General features: G+C 40.1%; 1 protein-coding gene across 1 annotated transcript in view; it reads right to left on the bottom strand.

Moving 5' to 3' along the window:
• Nucleotides 1-16,463, bottom strand: part of Slc18a1 (solute carrier family 18 member A1) — a 40,042-nt gene extending 23,579 nt beyond the window's left edge. Inside the window, exons 1-4 of the mRNA XM_033765469.1 lie at nt 16,308-16,463; nt 16,070-16,197; nt 2,533-2,634; nt 602-819 (exon numbers count right to left, since the gene is read on the bottom strand). Of these exons, the coding sequence (XP_033621360.1) occupies nt 602-725 (124 nt within the window). The 5' untranslated portion in view covers nt 726-819; nt 2,533-2,634; nt 16,070-16,197; nt 16,308-16,463. The remainder of the gene's footprint in view (nt 1-601; nt 820-2,532; nt 2,635-16,069; nt 16,198-16,307) is intronic.
• Nucleotides 16,464-16,589: the final 126 nt, after the last annotated feature.

Consider the following 16,589-nt stretch of genomic DNA (forward strand, 5'->3'; position numbering starts at 1 on the left):
ACCATGAATAATAAGAATTGACTGTATTGGATTAACTATTTGTCTTGGGAAGGTTCTTATTTAAAGACATACATTCTATTCATGAGGGGTAAACTTAATAACTATTTATATACTGCAATAATATAACAGGTAGATTTTAAAAGCATCAACCAGAAAAATCAGGATTCTGAAAAAATGAACTGTGAGCAAGACAAGGCTAAGTAAGGACTTGGATACCCAAATACAGTATACTGCTTTTTCAGGAAAAAGGCTGGAAAGCCAAAACGCTACCCACTGTCTGAGGCCACTGGAGTCTTTAGCCCCTTGGGAAGACAGAAGGAGGAGGAAGAAAACGAGGTCATTCTGGCTCACTGCCTTACTCTTTTCCAGCCAGATGCTCGCTGAACCTCCTTCTCTTGGACCCTCTGGAGTCTACAGCAAAAGCTGGCAGGCTTTGAACTCATTGCCCGCAGCTTCCTCCAACCCTACCCGCCAGAGACCTCCATATGTCTTCCATCAGGGAAATTCTGAAGTCTGCTCACTGCTGGAACTGAGCAGGGTGTGTGCTTCCTGCCAGGGTCCAAAGCCAAAGAACCCTCAGTACAAAGATGCCATGACGTACCCACCACAGTGAGCAGCATGTTGTCCAGAAGCAAAGCTACAAACACCACCACCAGCACCAGCTGCTGGGACTCTCTCCGTTCCTTCAGCCACTGCTGGGAAGCACTCAGAACCCCCTGGAGCATGGTGAGGGTGGGGTTGGGGGTCGTCTCCCCCAGGTGAAGGCTGTTACCTTTACAGAAGTGGGGAGCAAGTCTGCCTCACGAGTGACACCACTCACTGTTAAAATGAAAAGTGCAACAAGGTATAGTTGGTGGAATGATGTTTACAAAATTTCTATGCCTTATCTCCATGCATGTCTTATACCTCTTAACAATAATTCTACCAGTTCCCAGGACGCCTTCCAGGCAAGTGCTGCTTACCAGCAATTCATATCTGGAATTATACCTAGCACATTAAGCAGATAACATGGATCGCCTAGCCCCATATTTATTAAACCAGAACATTCACCTCACAGTTACAAAGTCAGAGGTTCAGGAATTAAGGAGATTTACCTTGGGTCACACAATTGGTTTCAAAGTAGGATGAAATCCCAAGCTTTTTAATTTGCATACTTCCATTTTACCATTTTCCTCTGCTGTGGAGTACTAGAAATGCTCTTATTTCTTTGTTAAGCTGTGGAGACCTGCTCAGAAAAGTGTGTTATCCTGTGTAAGATACTGACTTTCATGATTAGTTTCCCATTTAGGATTTCCTATAATTCACCAGCATTAAGTCACAGTACCTTGTCAAATGTCAAGTAATCATGTTTCGGGGAAGATTTCATTTTCTTTTATGTGCTTCTGTTGTGGTATCAACAAAACCAATAATTTAATTTTTTGGTGATGGGGACCAGGGATCAAACTGAGGACCTTGCACTTGCAAGGCAGGCATGGTGCTACTGAGCTAAATCTCTGGCCCCCTGATAATTTAAAATTTTAGGCCAGGGATTTAGCTCAGTGATGCTGTGCCTGCCTCACAAGCACAAGGTCCTGAGTTTGATCCCCAGTACTACTACGACTACTATTAATAATAACAATGATAATAATTTTTAAAATAGGCTACTGTCATGAAATGTATCAGATCCTAAAAATGTTATCTTCTTACATTTGCTCTTTTTATCTTTATTAGTAAATGTTTGCTTTTAATTTAGTAACTCTACTTCAAGGAACCTATCCTATCCTAAAGAAATTATTGGAGGCATGACCAAAGATTAATGATCATAATTATTAATTGCTGAATTTTTATTATTAAAAATGGAATATTTTAAGTCATATTTCAAATAATTATATAGACTTAAATACCCTAAGTGTAATGTTAAGGAAAAAAAGAGATATTAAACTGTATTTACTACTGGGCCTCAACTAGTTAAAAAATAAATATATAGACACATTTTTTTATACCCAAATGCCGGCTGTTTATAATCGGTGATTTCAATTATCTTCTTTTTCATTTTTATCATTTCTAAATACAATATTTTATAATGAACAAGTTTCCTAGTATAAGCAGTAAATAATTTTCAGTGATTGTCCCTGGAGTTCAAAGTCAGCTTCAAACACAGGAGAAATCCCAAGAGCTCAGCTACTGGGTTCAGAGGCCCAGACTGGAAGAACATTCTCCAAACAGCAGTTCAACTGACCCAAAGTCTGAAATAAGTTTTAACAAAGTACTGCATAAAATTATTTAAGACCCTTTAATTCTCTACCTCACCAAGAGATTTTTGAATACAAACTTACTTAAGATACACAAGAATTGAAAGAAGAAAAATAATGAAAATGAAAATATTGAGTAGAACAAGTAAGTACTATAAGGAAAAATCCCAACAAAAAGAAAGAAAGCCAGTAAAGTTTCAATAAATCAGTAGTAAAACTTATAGTCCAATTCCTCTAATGAGGGATGAGAATGACAAGGAAGTATTAAATTTGTCCAAAGAGAGAGAGAGAAAAATCTTACCTTGCAGCCCATCTTGGTGTGTGGCACCCAGCAAGATATCAGCAGCTGTTCTCTCCACCAGGCAGCATGGACTCTGTTCTCTGTTCTCTGAATGTGGATGTGCTGAAGGATTTATTGACACTTGTTATCTGAGGATGCAGTGTGTGTGTGCCCTTTGTCCACAAAGATTTAATTGGTGCCTCTAACAAGTTTCATTCAGACCCTTGGTTCCCTGCGTCACAGGCAGGTGGGCAGGGCTGGGAGCACACAGAGAGGGAGAGCTAGCTTTCTAATACAGAGGCAATGGACTGCCCTGCTTTTTCATTTGTTCTTATCTGTCATCAAACTCTTTTTAACTCTTCCCTGGGTCTGAATATAGAATGTAAGACAAGATAGAACCAGGGTACATTTCCCGACATTTGCTATTTAGTTAGAGGCTCCTCGTACCCTAATTGCTTCCTGGAAAGAAACAAACCTCAGAACATGCACAGAGCAAAAAACAAAATAAGATAAAAGAAAATGTGCTTGCTGTTTTCAAGCCATAAACAACCCAATGTCTGTGGCCTGAGTAAAGGCACAGTCCTCGCATCCCAATACCACTTCAGTATCTGGAACATAGTTTTTGGTAAACCTTTCCTGTATGGATCACTGGACAGATGGCAACATAACACAGTACAGCTCATTTGGGAATCTCAAGAAACTGGATGTGTCTTAGTTAGTTCTCTCATTGCTGAGACAAAATACCCTACACCCACATGTTAAAGGAGGAAAGGTTCAATTTGGCTCATGGTTTGTAGAGGTTTTAGTCCATAGTAGGCTGGCTTCAAGGCAGGGCAGCATGGCAGAGGGGCACAGAAGAGGAGAAATTGTTCATGGAAGAGCAGTCAGGAGGCAGCAAGACCTTCCCTCTATCTTTCCCTTTATTTTCCATCCAGGCTTCAGCCCATTGATTGGTGAAACCCATATCCTAGGTGGAGCCTCCACCATCCACACCTAGAACTGTGCTGAACCAATTTAGTTATCACACACCCTAGATCCAACCACCTCCGAAAATCCCCACCTGTGAGCACATGAGGCTTTAGGGTGACATCTGAATTTTGGCTATTACAGCATGGGTCTATATTATTCTGGGACTAAGAGTCATTGGGATATTTGGAAGTTGGTGGGGTGCGGTAGGAAATTGCAAGACTGCTTCGTGAATGAGTTTAACCAGGAAAAAACCTTAAATATTAGCACTTAGAAAGATAAGCCGATCAGCTGAAGCAGTGCATTGCAGTGTGTATATTTAATAGTTTACATTAGTTATTGCTTTTGCTTCTATGGAGTCTGGCCTTGTTTTACCAAGTTCTCTCCCACTAAGTGTTGTTACTTGGATCTTCTAACTTTATGTTTCTGCTATCGATTGGATTCAATCTTTGTATATTTCTCTTACTTCTTGTTTAATTTCTCATCCCTATTCTTTCTTTCCTTCCCTTCACAAAACCTCTTAAACCTATCTTCCCTTCCTCCTTCTTTCTTGGTATATAAATTTATTATTAAAAATAAAATTTTCTTTCTTTTTCTTTCCTCTTTTCTCTTGGCCTATCCTGTATTATTACTATTCTTTTATTTTCCTGGGCTACTGAAAGGGTAGAGAACATTTTTCAAAGTCTTAAATTATATCTTGATCTACAATTGGTTCTTTGGATGTTAATGTTACTCATAGTGGTTCTCTCCTCACAATGCAGTGCTAGGTATGGAACCCAGTACAGTACCATACAGAGGTTGAATGAGTGCTTTCATTCTGAGTCACACTCAAAGCCAAAGGCACATCAAAGGGAGAAAGTCATTCACTAATGAGATGTCCACAGTACTGCAACAGCTTTTTATCCCAACTGATCTACAATCTTCAACATTCAACAATTGTGAGAAAGCAAGGCAATGGGAACCTCAAAAATTCATAACTCACCAAACACTGAGCCAGCCCATAGATGCTGAAGCGGGTGAAATCCCAGATAAGGAACTTCTAAAAACTGATCGTTGTCATGATCAAATCAAAAAAGAGACCAACGAGCCAGGCGTGGTGGCACACGCCTGTAATCCCAGCACTCCGGAGGCTGAGGCAGGAGGATTGCTGAGAGTTCAAAACCAGGCCGGGTTACATAGTGAGTTCCAGGTCAGTATCAACTACACAGTGATGCCCTGTCTCAAAAAACAAACAAACAAACAAAAGAGAAAGAGAGAGAGAGAAAGACCAACAAGTAGATGAATGAATCAACTACTAAAATGATCAACGAGCCCAAAGAGGATACAAAAAAGCAGCTGAACAAATTAAGGGAGGCAATGCAGGATGTAAAAGACCACTTCAGTACAGAGATGAAAGTTCTGAAAAAGAAACAAGCAGAAATTCTGCAAATGAAAACTTCAAGTCTAACAAAAAACTCAACTAAGTCTCAGTGGCAGGCAAGCTGAATCAGAAGAAAGGATATCACAATTGAGGACAAGGTGAACACATGAGAGAATTCACTCAGCAAGCATGAAAACAGAACAAGAAATACTATAAATATTGTCCAAGAGCTGCAAGACAATTGTGAAAGAAATGTAAGATGCATACCCTTTGAGGAGAGGTCAGGGATGAGGCCAGATGTCCCAATTCATTGTCAATGCCTCCAGTGTCTGTTAATTTTGAACTACACAAAGCCGATTGCTCTTAAGAGATAGCAGAAGTCATTTTACGTTTTCCTAATGTTGTGTAGGTCTTTAGATTATTTTCCAAAGTTCTCTGTATCAATGATATTTACTCCCACAAATACTTACACAACCCTAAACGGCTATAAGGGCAAGGGAAAGAATATGTCTCATTGGGAAGGTATTTAAATGAATGAGAAACAGAAATGAATCCAACATCTAAAAAACTAGTAGATGACAAGAATTAGTACATATCCTTCAATAATAGTTGAATTAAAATCACAGATTGGCAAATTAGATTAAAAAGACGACCTACCTATATGCCACTTGCAATACCACACCTCATCTGCAAAGATACACATTAGCTGAAAATGAAAGAATGGAAAATGAAACTCCAAGCAGTCAAAAGCAAGCAGGGCTACCTATATTTATATCTAGCGAAGTTGGCTTAAAACCAAATCTTGTTAGAAAAGACAAAGAAATCCACTATATAGATGAAAAGAACACTCCACCAAGAAGAGAACAATTGGAAATATATATATATATATTCACTGAGTATTAGCACATCCGGGTTCATAAAACAAACTCTACTTGGTACAAAAGGACAGATAGACACCAATACAATAATAGCGGAGGACTTCAATATCCCATTCTCACAAGGAGAAAGGCAAACAAAGAAACAGCTAAACTACACTATAAATCAAATGGATTTAGCAGCTACCTACAGAGTGCTTCATCCAACAATCGCAGAACACACATTCTTTTCAGTAACCCATGAAACTTTCTCCAAAATAGATTGTATTTTATGCTGCAAAGCAAGATTCAATAAACACAAAAGAAACATGATTTGGGGAACTAAGGGCATGGAGAGCAGGTATAGGCAAAGAATCATCATACTTTGGCATTAATAGGAACAACAGCAACAGAGGTACTAGCTAGCATTTACTTATTGAGTGTCTGCTCCAAGCATGTTGCTAATGGGGCACTGTGTCTATGTTCACAGGTAGGACAAGCCTGGGCTGTCTTCACAAATGTCCTCTACTATTCACAATTTGAATATATTTCTATTAAACAGGAACGAACTCTGGTTAGATGTTGAGTGTAAAAAGAGAAGCTGTGGGTTTGGTGAAATGGAAATCATATATATTATTAGCAAGTATACAAATATACACAATTCTTTCAGAAAGCAGTTTTACTTTCTATCTTTTACGTGTCTGTGTCTGTGGGGGGCATGTGCTGTTGGATTAAACTCAGGCCTTTGCCCTAAGCTACATCCCTATCCCTTTTAAATTTTTTGTTGTTGTTGTTTGTTTTTGGCAGGGTTTTGCCAAGTTGTTCAGTTGCTTGGGCCTATCCTCCTGGTTTAGTCTCCTAGAGGACTGGAATTATAGGCATGCACCACCAAACCTAGCTTCTCTTTTATCTTTTAAATTGTAAAATGTTCATACCTTTTGACTTACTAGGAATTTTACTTCTTATAAATCTGGTCTAACACAACTGAAAATGTTGGGAGATGGAGGCAGAAATCATAGGCACAAAACTTTTATTGTAGCATTTAGGGAAAATTGCAAACACCCCAAATGTCCAACTAAAGAAAAATATTGAAATATGTGGGCTTCAAAGACTATCATGTTACTGTTAAGTTGGGGGAAAATATTATTACGAAGGCTAACAACCTGGAAAAAAAATTATACATATAGATGCTCACATGAGAGATGAAAACATAGAATATAAAACTTTATGTACATTTATAGTAACATGTCCTATAACTAAAAGGTAGATGCAACCCAAATTTCCCCCAACAGACAAATGAATAAACAAAATGTGGTAGACACATACGATGGAATATTATTCAGCCTTAACCAAAACTAAAAGAAAATTGTGACACGTGGCTAACAAGTGGATTATCCCCAGGACACAAAGCTGAGGGAAATGTCATTCACCAAAGGACATATCCTGTACAGTTCCAGTTCTTTGAGGTACCTAGAGTAGTCAAATTCATAGAAACAGAAAATAGGGCTGGGGATTTAGCTCAGCGGTTCGGTGGCCTGCCTTGCAAGCGCAAGGACCCGAGTTCGATCCCCAGTCCAAAAAAAAAAAAAAAAAAAAACAGAAAGAAAGAAACAGAAAATAGAGCAGTATCTTTCAGGGTTTAAGGAAGAAGGAAGTAGGGAATGGCTTTTCTAAAGAGTATGAAGTTTCAGTTTTATAAGATGAGAAATGACTGGAGACTGGCTGCACAATAATGTCAATATAATTCACACTACTAAACTATGCACTCAAAAATGGGTAAAATGGGAAATTGTATGTCTATTTTACTATGATTAAAACTTTAAAAAAAAAAACAGTGTTTGCCTTGTGACTATATGTCTGCATTGTTTAAATAAGAGAGGAAAAAATTAAAACTAAAATGTCACTGGTCAAAAACAATAGCTCAATCTACATGTGGATATGCTGGTTGATTTTCAGCCAGAGCAGCCAGAAATTGTAATCAGAGGCTCTTTAGCCGAGGTTCTGTTATCTTTCCCATTACAATGGCTGGCATTTGGCATCCTCAGGCAGACAGCTTTTTCTCCAGGCCAAATAACGTGTAACCCGATCACATTTACCTTGGGCTGAGACTAACAGGACTTCAGATCTGCAGGGTGCTTTTGTTTCTCATTGCTTCCCTCCACACACCCCACACCCTTTTAAAAATATCTAACAATTAGTTCGGACTTCCTCTTATATTTAGCAGATGTCAGTGTTCTAGCCGCAGACTGGAGAGGAAGAAAAGCAAATGCTCTCACTTCGGATCAGAAGTTTCAGCTTCTGAGAAGAAGGTGCGGATGTTACTGCTCACTGCCACTCACTATTTAGTACCGGAGTGGTGGAGATGTGTGTCCCAAAGGGTAGGAGTTGCGATGCCTGTGAGACAAAGGAAGTGCTCGCTGCAGAGCCAGGAGAACAAAACCAAAAACCCAAATCAACAGAAACTGGAACCTCACAGATCCTGTTATAGGGACACAGGTAGAAAACTCATGAATATATAAGGAGGCTGAGAATAAAGAAATTTCACACCCCACTCAAGCAAGCAACCCTTCATCTCAACCCTCATGAGGAGAGAACCCTGCTTGTGAAGGTGGCAGATCTGGAGAGAAGACGTAGAATCTACCCTGGGAGCCAGCTCCCATAGCCCTGGAGCCGGGTTCCTGCAAACTCAGTTGGGGTTTCCTCTGCCCAGAGTTACTAGACGACAGGCTTACAGTTGTTCTATCATCATGCAGAACCACGCAGCCAGCTGCCCTGGTAGGACTTTTCCTTGAGGGATTTCCTGGCTTTTGCCTCTCATCTGCACCCCTTGCCATTTCCTTTGTTTCTTCAGTACAGACCTATGCAGCTGTCCACACTTCTCCCCTCACCTCTCTGCCCTGATGAGGTCCCTCCAATCTCTCAGTATGTCATTTCAACAGTTCACCTTTACTCCCAGTCTTTTGCCTGACCACCACCCCTGATTACCAGCGCATGCTGTCACTGTGCAGTTTGAGACAAGACTGATCTACTTGGGAAGTACAGCCCCGGCTACATTTAGTACCCACCCTGGAGCTACACAGGCATTGGTTAAGAACAAGTCTGGCCAAATCCAGAAGCAGAGGTATAATACAATACTTTAAGACACTTGTGACATTTTATTTAGAGTTACAATTACGTATTTCCAATCTGCACAGTGCATAAGGGCAGAAGTTTTATCATACTCATTTTTGTGGTCCACACAGCTCCTGTACCTTACCTAGTTCAGGTGCTCAATAACTGTGTTAGACTGCTTACCAATACTATGGCAAAATGCCTGAGATAATCTATTTAAAAAGCAGAAAGGTTTGTTGTGGCAGTTTCAGATGTTTCGGGGTTGATAGTCATTTACCTCTGTGGCTTTGAATCTGTTACAGCACAATACATCATGGTGGGTGTGGGACTGCGTAACTTTATAATCTTAAATCCTAATCTCAGCTGTGATTAATGTAAATTAACAGGTGAACATTTAGAAGTTCTGGGTAAATAGATAAAGATTGTTTTACTCCTTGTCTGTCTGCCCTGAAGTAATGTTTTGAAAACCTTGGGACATTGTGTAAGCATCTTGAGTATAGACACCCCCCACCCTGCCTATCCCTTTATAAAAAGGACCTCAGCCCCTGAGCTGGGGCCTCTCAGAGCTACTTGGCTCCAGGAGTACCGTCTGGCCAGACTAATAAAGGTCTGTTTTCCAACTAGTCCAGTGTGTTCCTTCCTGGGTGATTCTCGCTGCTTATCAAGCTCCTGGAGCAATTGCTGATCTATAGCTCCCAGCATCGTAAAGGCCCTTTTAGCTATTCACAGCTTCCAGAAGTAAGGCCCTGGGTCTTGCATCCGGAGCCCTTGTTGGGCTATAGGACTCAGCATTGTGGAGGCCTTTTGCCTGTTCGCACTCTGTGGAGTGGAAGTGAGACTTTAGGTCTTACAGTGGGAGTACATGATGCCAGAGGTCTCTTCACCTTGTGGATTACAGAGAGAGACAGGAGTGTGTCAGGAACCCATATCACTTTCAGAGCGTGACTCCAAAGACCTAACTTCCTTCCTCTAGGCCCTACCCCCAAAGGTTTCACTGCCTCCCAATGGTGCCATAGGTTGGCAAACAAGCCTTTGCCACAAGAGTCTTTAGGAGATATGTGCCAGTCATAGCAATAACCCTTTGTCACCATTATTATTAATAATGACACTGACGAGTCATTCTTGCCTCTCTGGGCTTCACATAAGATTGGATGCAGCATTAGAATCCCTGAAGTACAGGTTCACATTCCCAAAGCATCACTGTCTAGAAATGAGAATTTAAAAATTCCATCTTCTATTTGGAATTCAGCTCAACAACCTACCTATTCTGGACTGTGTGAGCAGGGTTCCACAGCAGAACTGAGTATGTTGAAACACATCCCTAAACCTTGGGTTCTCAGCCTCAGTGGGGTGGCTCATTAACTTTAATCACACGTCAAATATAGAAAATCTTGTATCCCAAGACCATTGCAATGGAGCAGAGAACTGGTAAAAATAACTGTGACTTCAGTGGGGGGAAAGACAATGCCTCTTGGGAACAAAAACCATGTTTTCTCTAAGTTTCCTTCTGTACAAACCAGGAAACAATGACAAAAATGTTGTCTTCTGGTTCTCACATTCACCATCTGTGAGACGCTGAACAAACTGCTTGATTTCTCTGTGCCTCATATTGTTAGCAGAGTGCTCGTGAAAATTCAGGGAGCACATTAACAATAAGCACTGAGTGAGTGGTATGTAGGAGACACACAACGCTGTATCCTAACAACTCAATTATCAGGAACATGGTAAGATATCGAATCTAGTCTCTGTGACTTCTACGTGTTGAGGGAATCTCCAAACACTAACTGTGCTAAGATAAATTCCTCTGCAAATGTAGCATCGACGCTGCTTTAGGGTCGTTACTTCTTGCTAAACAAGAAAGCTTACACAGATTGCTCAAGATTTACTTGGAATACTCAATATTGTTCCTCTAATCCACATCTCCAAATTCTAAATGAGAGGCCTATCTTCCTTCTCTTTCCACCCTGAAACACCTAACCTAAACTAACCCTTGCTTACTTTCCCTTTCCAGTTACACTCTTCAGCATCTCATTCCATGCTGTTTGCACGTTATCTCTGCTGAATCGTGTGTGTTAATCTTGCTTCCACAATTTATCCTTTAGCTCCTCGGGAATAATGGGCTGCACAGGACTCTCGTCTTTGCTTTAAAGATGTGAAGCGGGCCCAGAGACAAAGAGCTGTAGGAGAGTTAACTGTGGCTATTCCCCCAGCTTAGGGCAATGGATTCAAAGCTCAAAGAAGACATGTGCAGTTCTTCCTAGTTCTCCAGTGCCCATACAACGTTGAATTCAATAGCAGTGCTTGCTCAATATGTACTTAGCAACAGCAGGTATCACTTAAACGCTTTTGCTTCTTTAATGAGGAGATCACAAGAAAGCCAAAAAAGAAAAAACAAAAAACAAAAAACCTTTCTGGCCATGAGATTTAGACTCTGAGATAGCACAGGCACATTACCATGACAACTGGTAAAAAGCAGAGATGATCCAAATGTTCCTAGAATTTTTCCTGAGAATCCCAGACATTAATCCAGTTTGTCCCTAGTTCATCTTCAGCATCAGAGAAATGGTCTCAAGCAGATGCTAAGTTAGAGCCTGGGCCTTGGGATCTCATTTCAGAAGGTCAGAAGTCTTCTCAGAATTAATTTGGTCTTCCAAACTTCCCCTGGGTGGGGGTGGAATAGACGGTGATAATTATCCTGTAGGTATTCAGATTTGTGTAGAGGAGACAGAGGCAGAACTAGGTTACTACAGAGGCTGCAGTCAAGAAATTTAGATTGCTATCTCATTCCACAACTTTGAGTTTGACTTTCTCAAACTTCAGTTTCCTCATCTGTAAAATGGATAGAAAAGTCCAGATGATTTGCAAGGCCCATTTGTGGTCTAACAAGTCTTAGACATGAAACAATGCACTCTCATCTGGGTTGACTCAGTTATTTGTTACTACCCACTTTGGCCTGATTCCTTTCAGGTCTCTGTAACACAGAACTTTCCATTGACTTAAGAACGTGCATATTGTATCACTAGTCTTAGAACCTGTTGCCTGTAAGAGACCAAAACTCTAAAATTTTAAAGTGAAGCACCTTAATACTTCTTACTTTACCTCTGGTTAAAAAGTATAATGGATGTTCGTGTTAAAAAGTTGACAAATGAAAAGAAAACAAAATATCTCATAATTCAAAGATAGTCGCTGTTAATATAAACATATACCTCTCCAGTATTTTCTGAGTATATATGTACATGTATCAATAATGCAGATCATTCTGTGTATGTCAGTTCATATAGAACATTGTACTCAATCCCATACTGTGAAAATTTTTCCATGCCTAAAATATTTCCTATCTGGCTGTTTGAGTTACTTTTCTTGCTGCTGAGACAAAATATCCAACACCTACAAGGTAAGAGAGGAAAGGTTTATTTAGATCACAGTTTGTAGAGGTTTTCAGGTCATAACCAGTTTGCTCCAAGGCAGGACAGCATGGCAGAGGGTCATCACTGAGGAGAAATGGTTCATGGTGGATAGAAGGTAGCTAATCAGGCAAGCAAGGGACCTTAGCAACTTTTTTTGTGTGTGTGCCCATTTTATGTTCTATCTAGACTACTAAGGTTAAGGCAGTGCCAAACCAATCAGTGGACTGATTTAGTAATCACCCACCCTTAATCCTAGCACTCTTAATCCTAGCATTGCACCATGAATCAGTCATACACTCAGGATCCAGCTAATTCCGAATAAGCCCCACCTATGATCACCTGAGGCTTTGGAAGGACATCTAAATGCAAGCCATAACACTGGCTTAGTGTCTAAATAATATTCTATTAAAAACATATTAACAGCTTCTTCTCCCCCCCCACTTCCCTCTCTCCTCTCTCCCTCACCTGCCTTTCCTAATAAAGTCTCCTGTTGGAAAACAAAACAAAACATATCAACAGCCAGGTATGGCAGTGCATGTGTGTAATGCCAGTATTCAGTAGGAAGACTGGGGTGAGTTGGAGGCCAGTTTGAGCTACATAGTGAGTTCAAGGCCAGCCTGGATTACATAGCAAGATCCTGCCTCAACAAACGATAACAACAAATGGTGTATCAGCATTTATCTTACTGTTGATTAGAGAATTTGGGATGTTAGAGGGCCATTTTGATCTGACAACAAAGACAGTACGTAGAGTTTCAAGGATACATTTTGTACTCCAGATTACCAGGTAACTGTATAGCAGTCAATAAACTTCTACCTATTGACCTCTCCTTGGCATTTGTTATTTAAACATTTGCATCAAGCTCTTCTTAAATAGCACTAGTTCTGAACATAGGGGGCCCTCTGCTGTTCCCTTTCTTTGTCACAACATATTTGTGACCCTATTGACAATGAAAAAAAAATGTGGTATGGGCTGGGGATTTAGCTCAGTGGTTCTGGTGCCTGCTTCACAAGATCAAGGGCCAGAGTGAAAAAAAAAAAAAAAAAAAAAAAAAAAAAAGTGTGGCATATGAAATAAAGCCATAGATCTCAATCCTCAGAAAAAGCAAGTCCCAGCTCCACTGTGCATCTGATGGTCAGAATTTTAAAATAGCCAGTATAACAACAAATGAAAATTTAAAATTAGCTGCTTCTCCTATCTTATGCAGAAAATTCTACACAATGGTTTTACATTGGTTTACTCCTTCTTACATGGAAATGTATAGACCTATTTATTTAATCTGCTGTGGCTTATCTTCATAATATTTTCCTTGATCAGGCTTTTCCAGCAAATGAGGACAGATACACATTATATGGAGATAATGAGGTCACTGGCATGAGCTTTCCTGCTTTTCCCTTCCTTATTTTTCTTCCTCAATAAATATTTATAATTAAAAAATAAGAATTCACATTTCAGTCTCAAGTGTTGATTTCTACAAGCCTTCTTTTAAATCCTTGAGAACCATGCATGACATAAAATCTTCCCTTCTTAGAAGGGAAACTCAAAGGCAAAAGGAACTGAAGGTTGCCTCAAGTCGTACTGTATGTTAAGACACAGTCTACTTTAACACCAGGGTGATGACTCAGAGTCTTGTGCTCTGATCACATCCCTTGCTACTGGGGCCAGCTATTCTTGCAGTCCTTGGGATTGAAGTAGAGATAGGATTTCAACAAATATGAAGAGGACAGTAACCATTATACTGTCTCAGTAGGATGACTGTTCCTTAGAAAAACCCTGCCCTGTGAAAGAATAAGGTTGGTGGACAAATGTTCATCCTTAAGAAAGGAGCAACAAATTTTTATTCCTTTGGTAGAAATTCATTATGTAGAAGTTATTTTCCTTGGTGCTTTGGATAGAAGGCCAAAAAAATTGTAAGATATAGTAACTACTTAGTAATACCTACTAACTATAAAGATACACTATTTTGCTCTTAGAAAAGACCCTGACACATAGCAATGAGTGCATATATGTTTTATCAATCAATAAAAGTATGTAAGAATAATGTTAGTTCAAAAATATCTAGCCCTATTTGCCAAAACTTTGTATCCCCACTGGTTTTAAAACTTGCAATGGTTTTGTGGAGAACAATATCCTCATTTTATATATGAGACTTAAAGAGGATAAATCTTTGTTAAAGATCATAAAACTAACAAAATCACGATTTAAATTCAGTCTATCTGGCTCTAGATTGCCTCTTCTTAACCATAATACTGTGCCATCTGCTGTCCCTGGGTGACAGTCCTATCTCCTCTCTGAGTGTACCTGCCTAATAAACTGCTCTTCTGAATACCATACTAATTATAGTCTTACCTATAAAGTAAAAATGAACATTCCTGTTTCCTTATACTCTTGCCAATTTTGGACAGTAGGTAAACAAAACTTATAGTTGATCTCAAAGTCTTTTGCCTTGAATTATGAAACATACAAAACTATGTTCAAAGTCACTAATCACTAAAGAACACTTGTTTCAGTTATGTGATTCGAAGGGCAGTGGACATTTATATCGAAGTGCATGGAAATGAGATGTACCCAGAATAAATTTGAAGTTACTGAGAAATGTTCACTTCACTTGTAATATTAGTTCATTGTCCTTTATCTGGAATGTTTGGGGCCAGAAATATTTAGATTTTAGTTTTTTTTTTTTAATTTTGGAATATCTGCATATACCTAATGAGATATTTTTGGGGCGAGACCCAAGTCCAAACATGAAATTCATTAGTATTTCATATATACCACATACACATAGCCTGAGGTGATTTTATACAATTTTTTATAATTTTGTACATAAAAGTAAATTTAATGGCATAGAATTTTCCCCTTGTGGCATCATGTTGACACTCAAAATTTTTGGATTTGGGGGCATTTGGAAATCTAGATTATAGATGGTCAATTCACATGCCACCATTGAATACAGTTTAACATCTACCCCTTGTGTGCCATTCAAAAGTTTAATTTTCTTTAGTGTCTATCTCCCCATCATATCACAATGGCCTTCTATTAACTATATGTAATGAACACTTTAGTCTTGCCTTATTTGTGTCTGTCCTGTTTGGGGATTTTGGGGTTTTTTTGTTTTGTTTTGTTTTGTTGTTTTGAGACAAGGTCTCACTATGCAGTTCAGGCTGGCCTTGAACTCACTATAGCAGAGGCTGGCCTTAAACTCATAATGATCCTCCAGCCTCAGCCTCCAGGGTGCTGGGATTACAGGCATATGCCACCACGCCTGGCTCCTGTTTGGAGCATTATATAGTCCTTCCTGAAAATTTTCTCTTTTGTCTCCTGCGATATTCTGTGTTTCCTCCATCTCTATAACATTTGGAGTTTGATGGCAACATACTCTTCCTTTTTATATTCTCTAATCTTTGTGATCGTTTACAAAATGGTTTAGCTAGGCCTGGCAGCACATGCTTGTAATCCCAGCACTTGGAAGCCTGAGGCAGAAGGATAACAAGTTTAAGCCCTAGTCTGGGGAATTTAGCAAGACCTTGCCTCAAAAGAAAAATAAAAAGAGTAGAGGCTGTAGCTCAGTGCAAAAGTCCTGGGTTCAATTCCTAGTGGGGGTGGGGGACTAGGGGTTGGCTTTGGTTTGTCTCTTCTATCTCCACATTAACAACTTGCTGATAAGTCACAAATCTTATCTCAGTTCGGCCCAGATAACTTCTTGGGTATTATTTGCAAACCGGTCTACAGAACACAACATCCAGAGAACAAAAGAGGTTTTCTTCTCTTCCCCCAACCACCAGCAAAGTTTCTCCTTCATTTACCCTTGTGAAGACCACCACAATTAGCTCTATGAAGCCTGGGAGGTCAACTTTCCTCACCTTGTGTGAGTCACTCCCTTAGATAGCTTTCCAATCTGTTCCTGGCTGTCTTTCACCCGGCCATCCACGCCTGAAGAGAAGCCATGTGTGCCGGACAGATGCATAAGTGAATGAATTGGGTAGGAAGGCTGTAAAATCATGTGATGGCTTTATATTTCCTGATTTTCAAGGCGGTTTCCATAGCTTGAGTCTTCTTTAATGCAAAAAAAAGGCTGCTCTAAAATGGACATCAACTAACCTTTTCTTGTTATGTATCTGCCCACCTCTTCCCTCCCTCCCGTCGAAGGCGTCTGCTCTCGCTTATCCGTCTTCCAATCCCGCCTTTCTCTGCGGCCCTCTTTCGCTTCCCTTTTCCCTCTTGCTGGCCACGCGCCCGCCCTCCCAGCACGCTGGTCAGCTCCTCTCTGCTGCGCGCTAAGCCCCGCCCCCGAGGAACCCAAGTCACGAGGCAGGGGGTGGTGTGCCGCGAAGGGGGCGGGACCAGTCTGAGGATCCGCAGCGCGCATGGGCGGAGCCGGTG

Source organism: Fukomys damarensis, unplaced genomic scaffold, assembly GCF_012274545.1.
Source record: "Fukomys damarensis isolate Sample0158 unplaced genomic scaffold, DMR_v1.0_HiC HiC_scaffold_18, whole genome shotgun sequence".
NCBI classification, from domain to species: domain Eukaryota; kingdom Metazoa; phylum Chordata; class Mammalia; order Rodentia; family Bathyergidae; genus Fukomys; species Fukomys damarensis.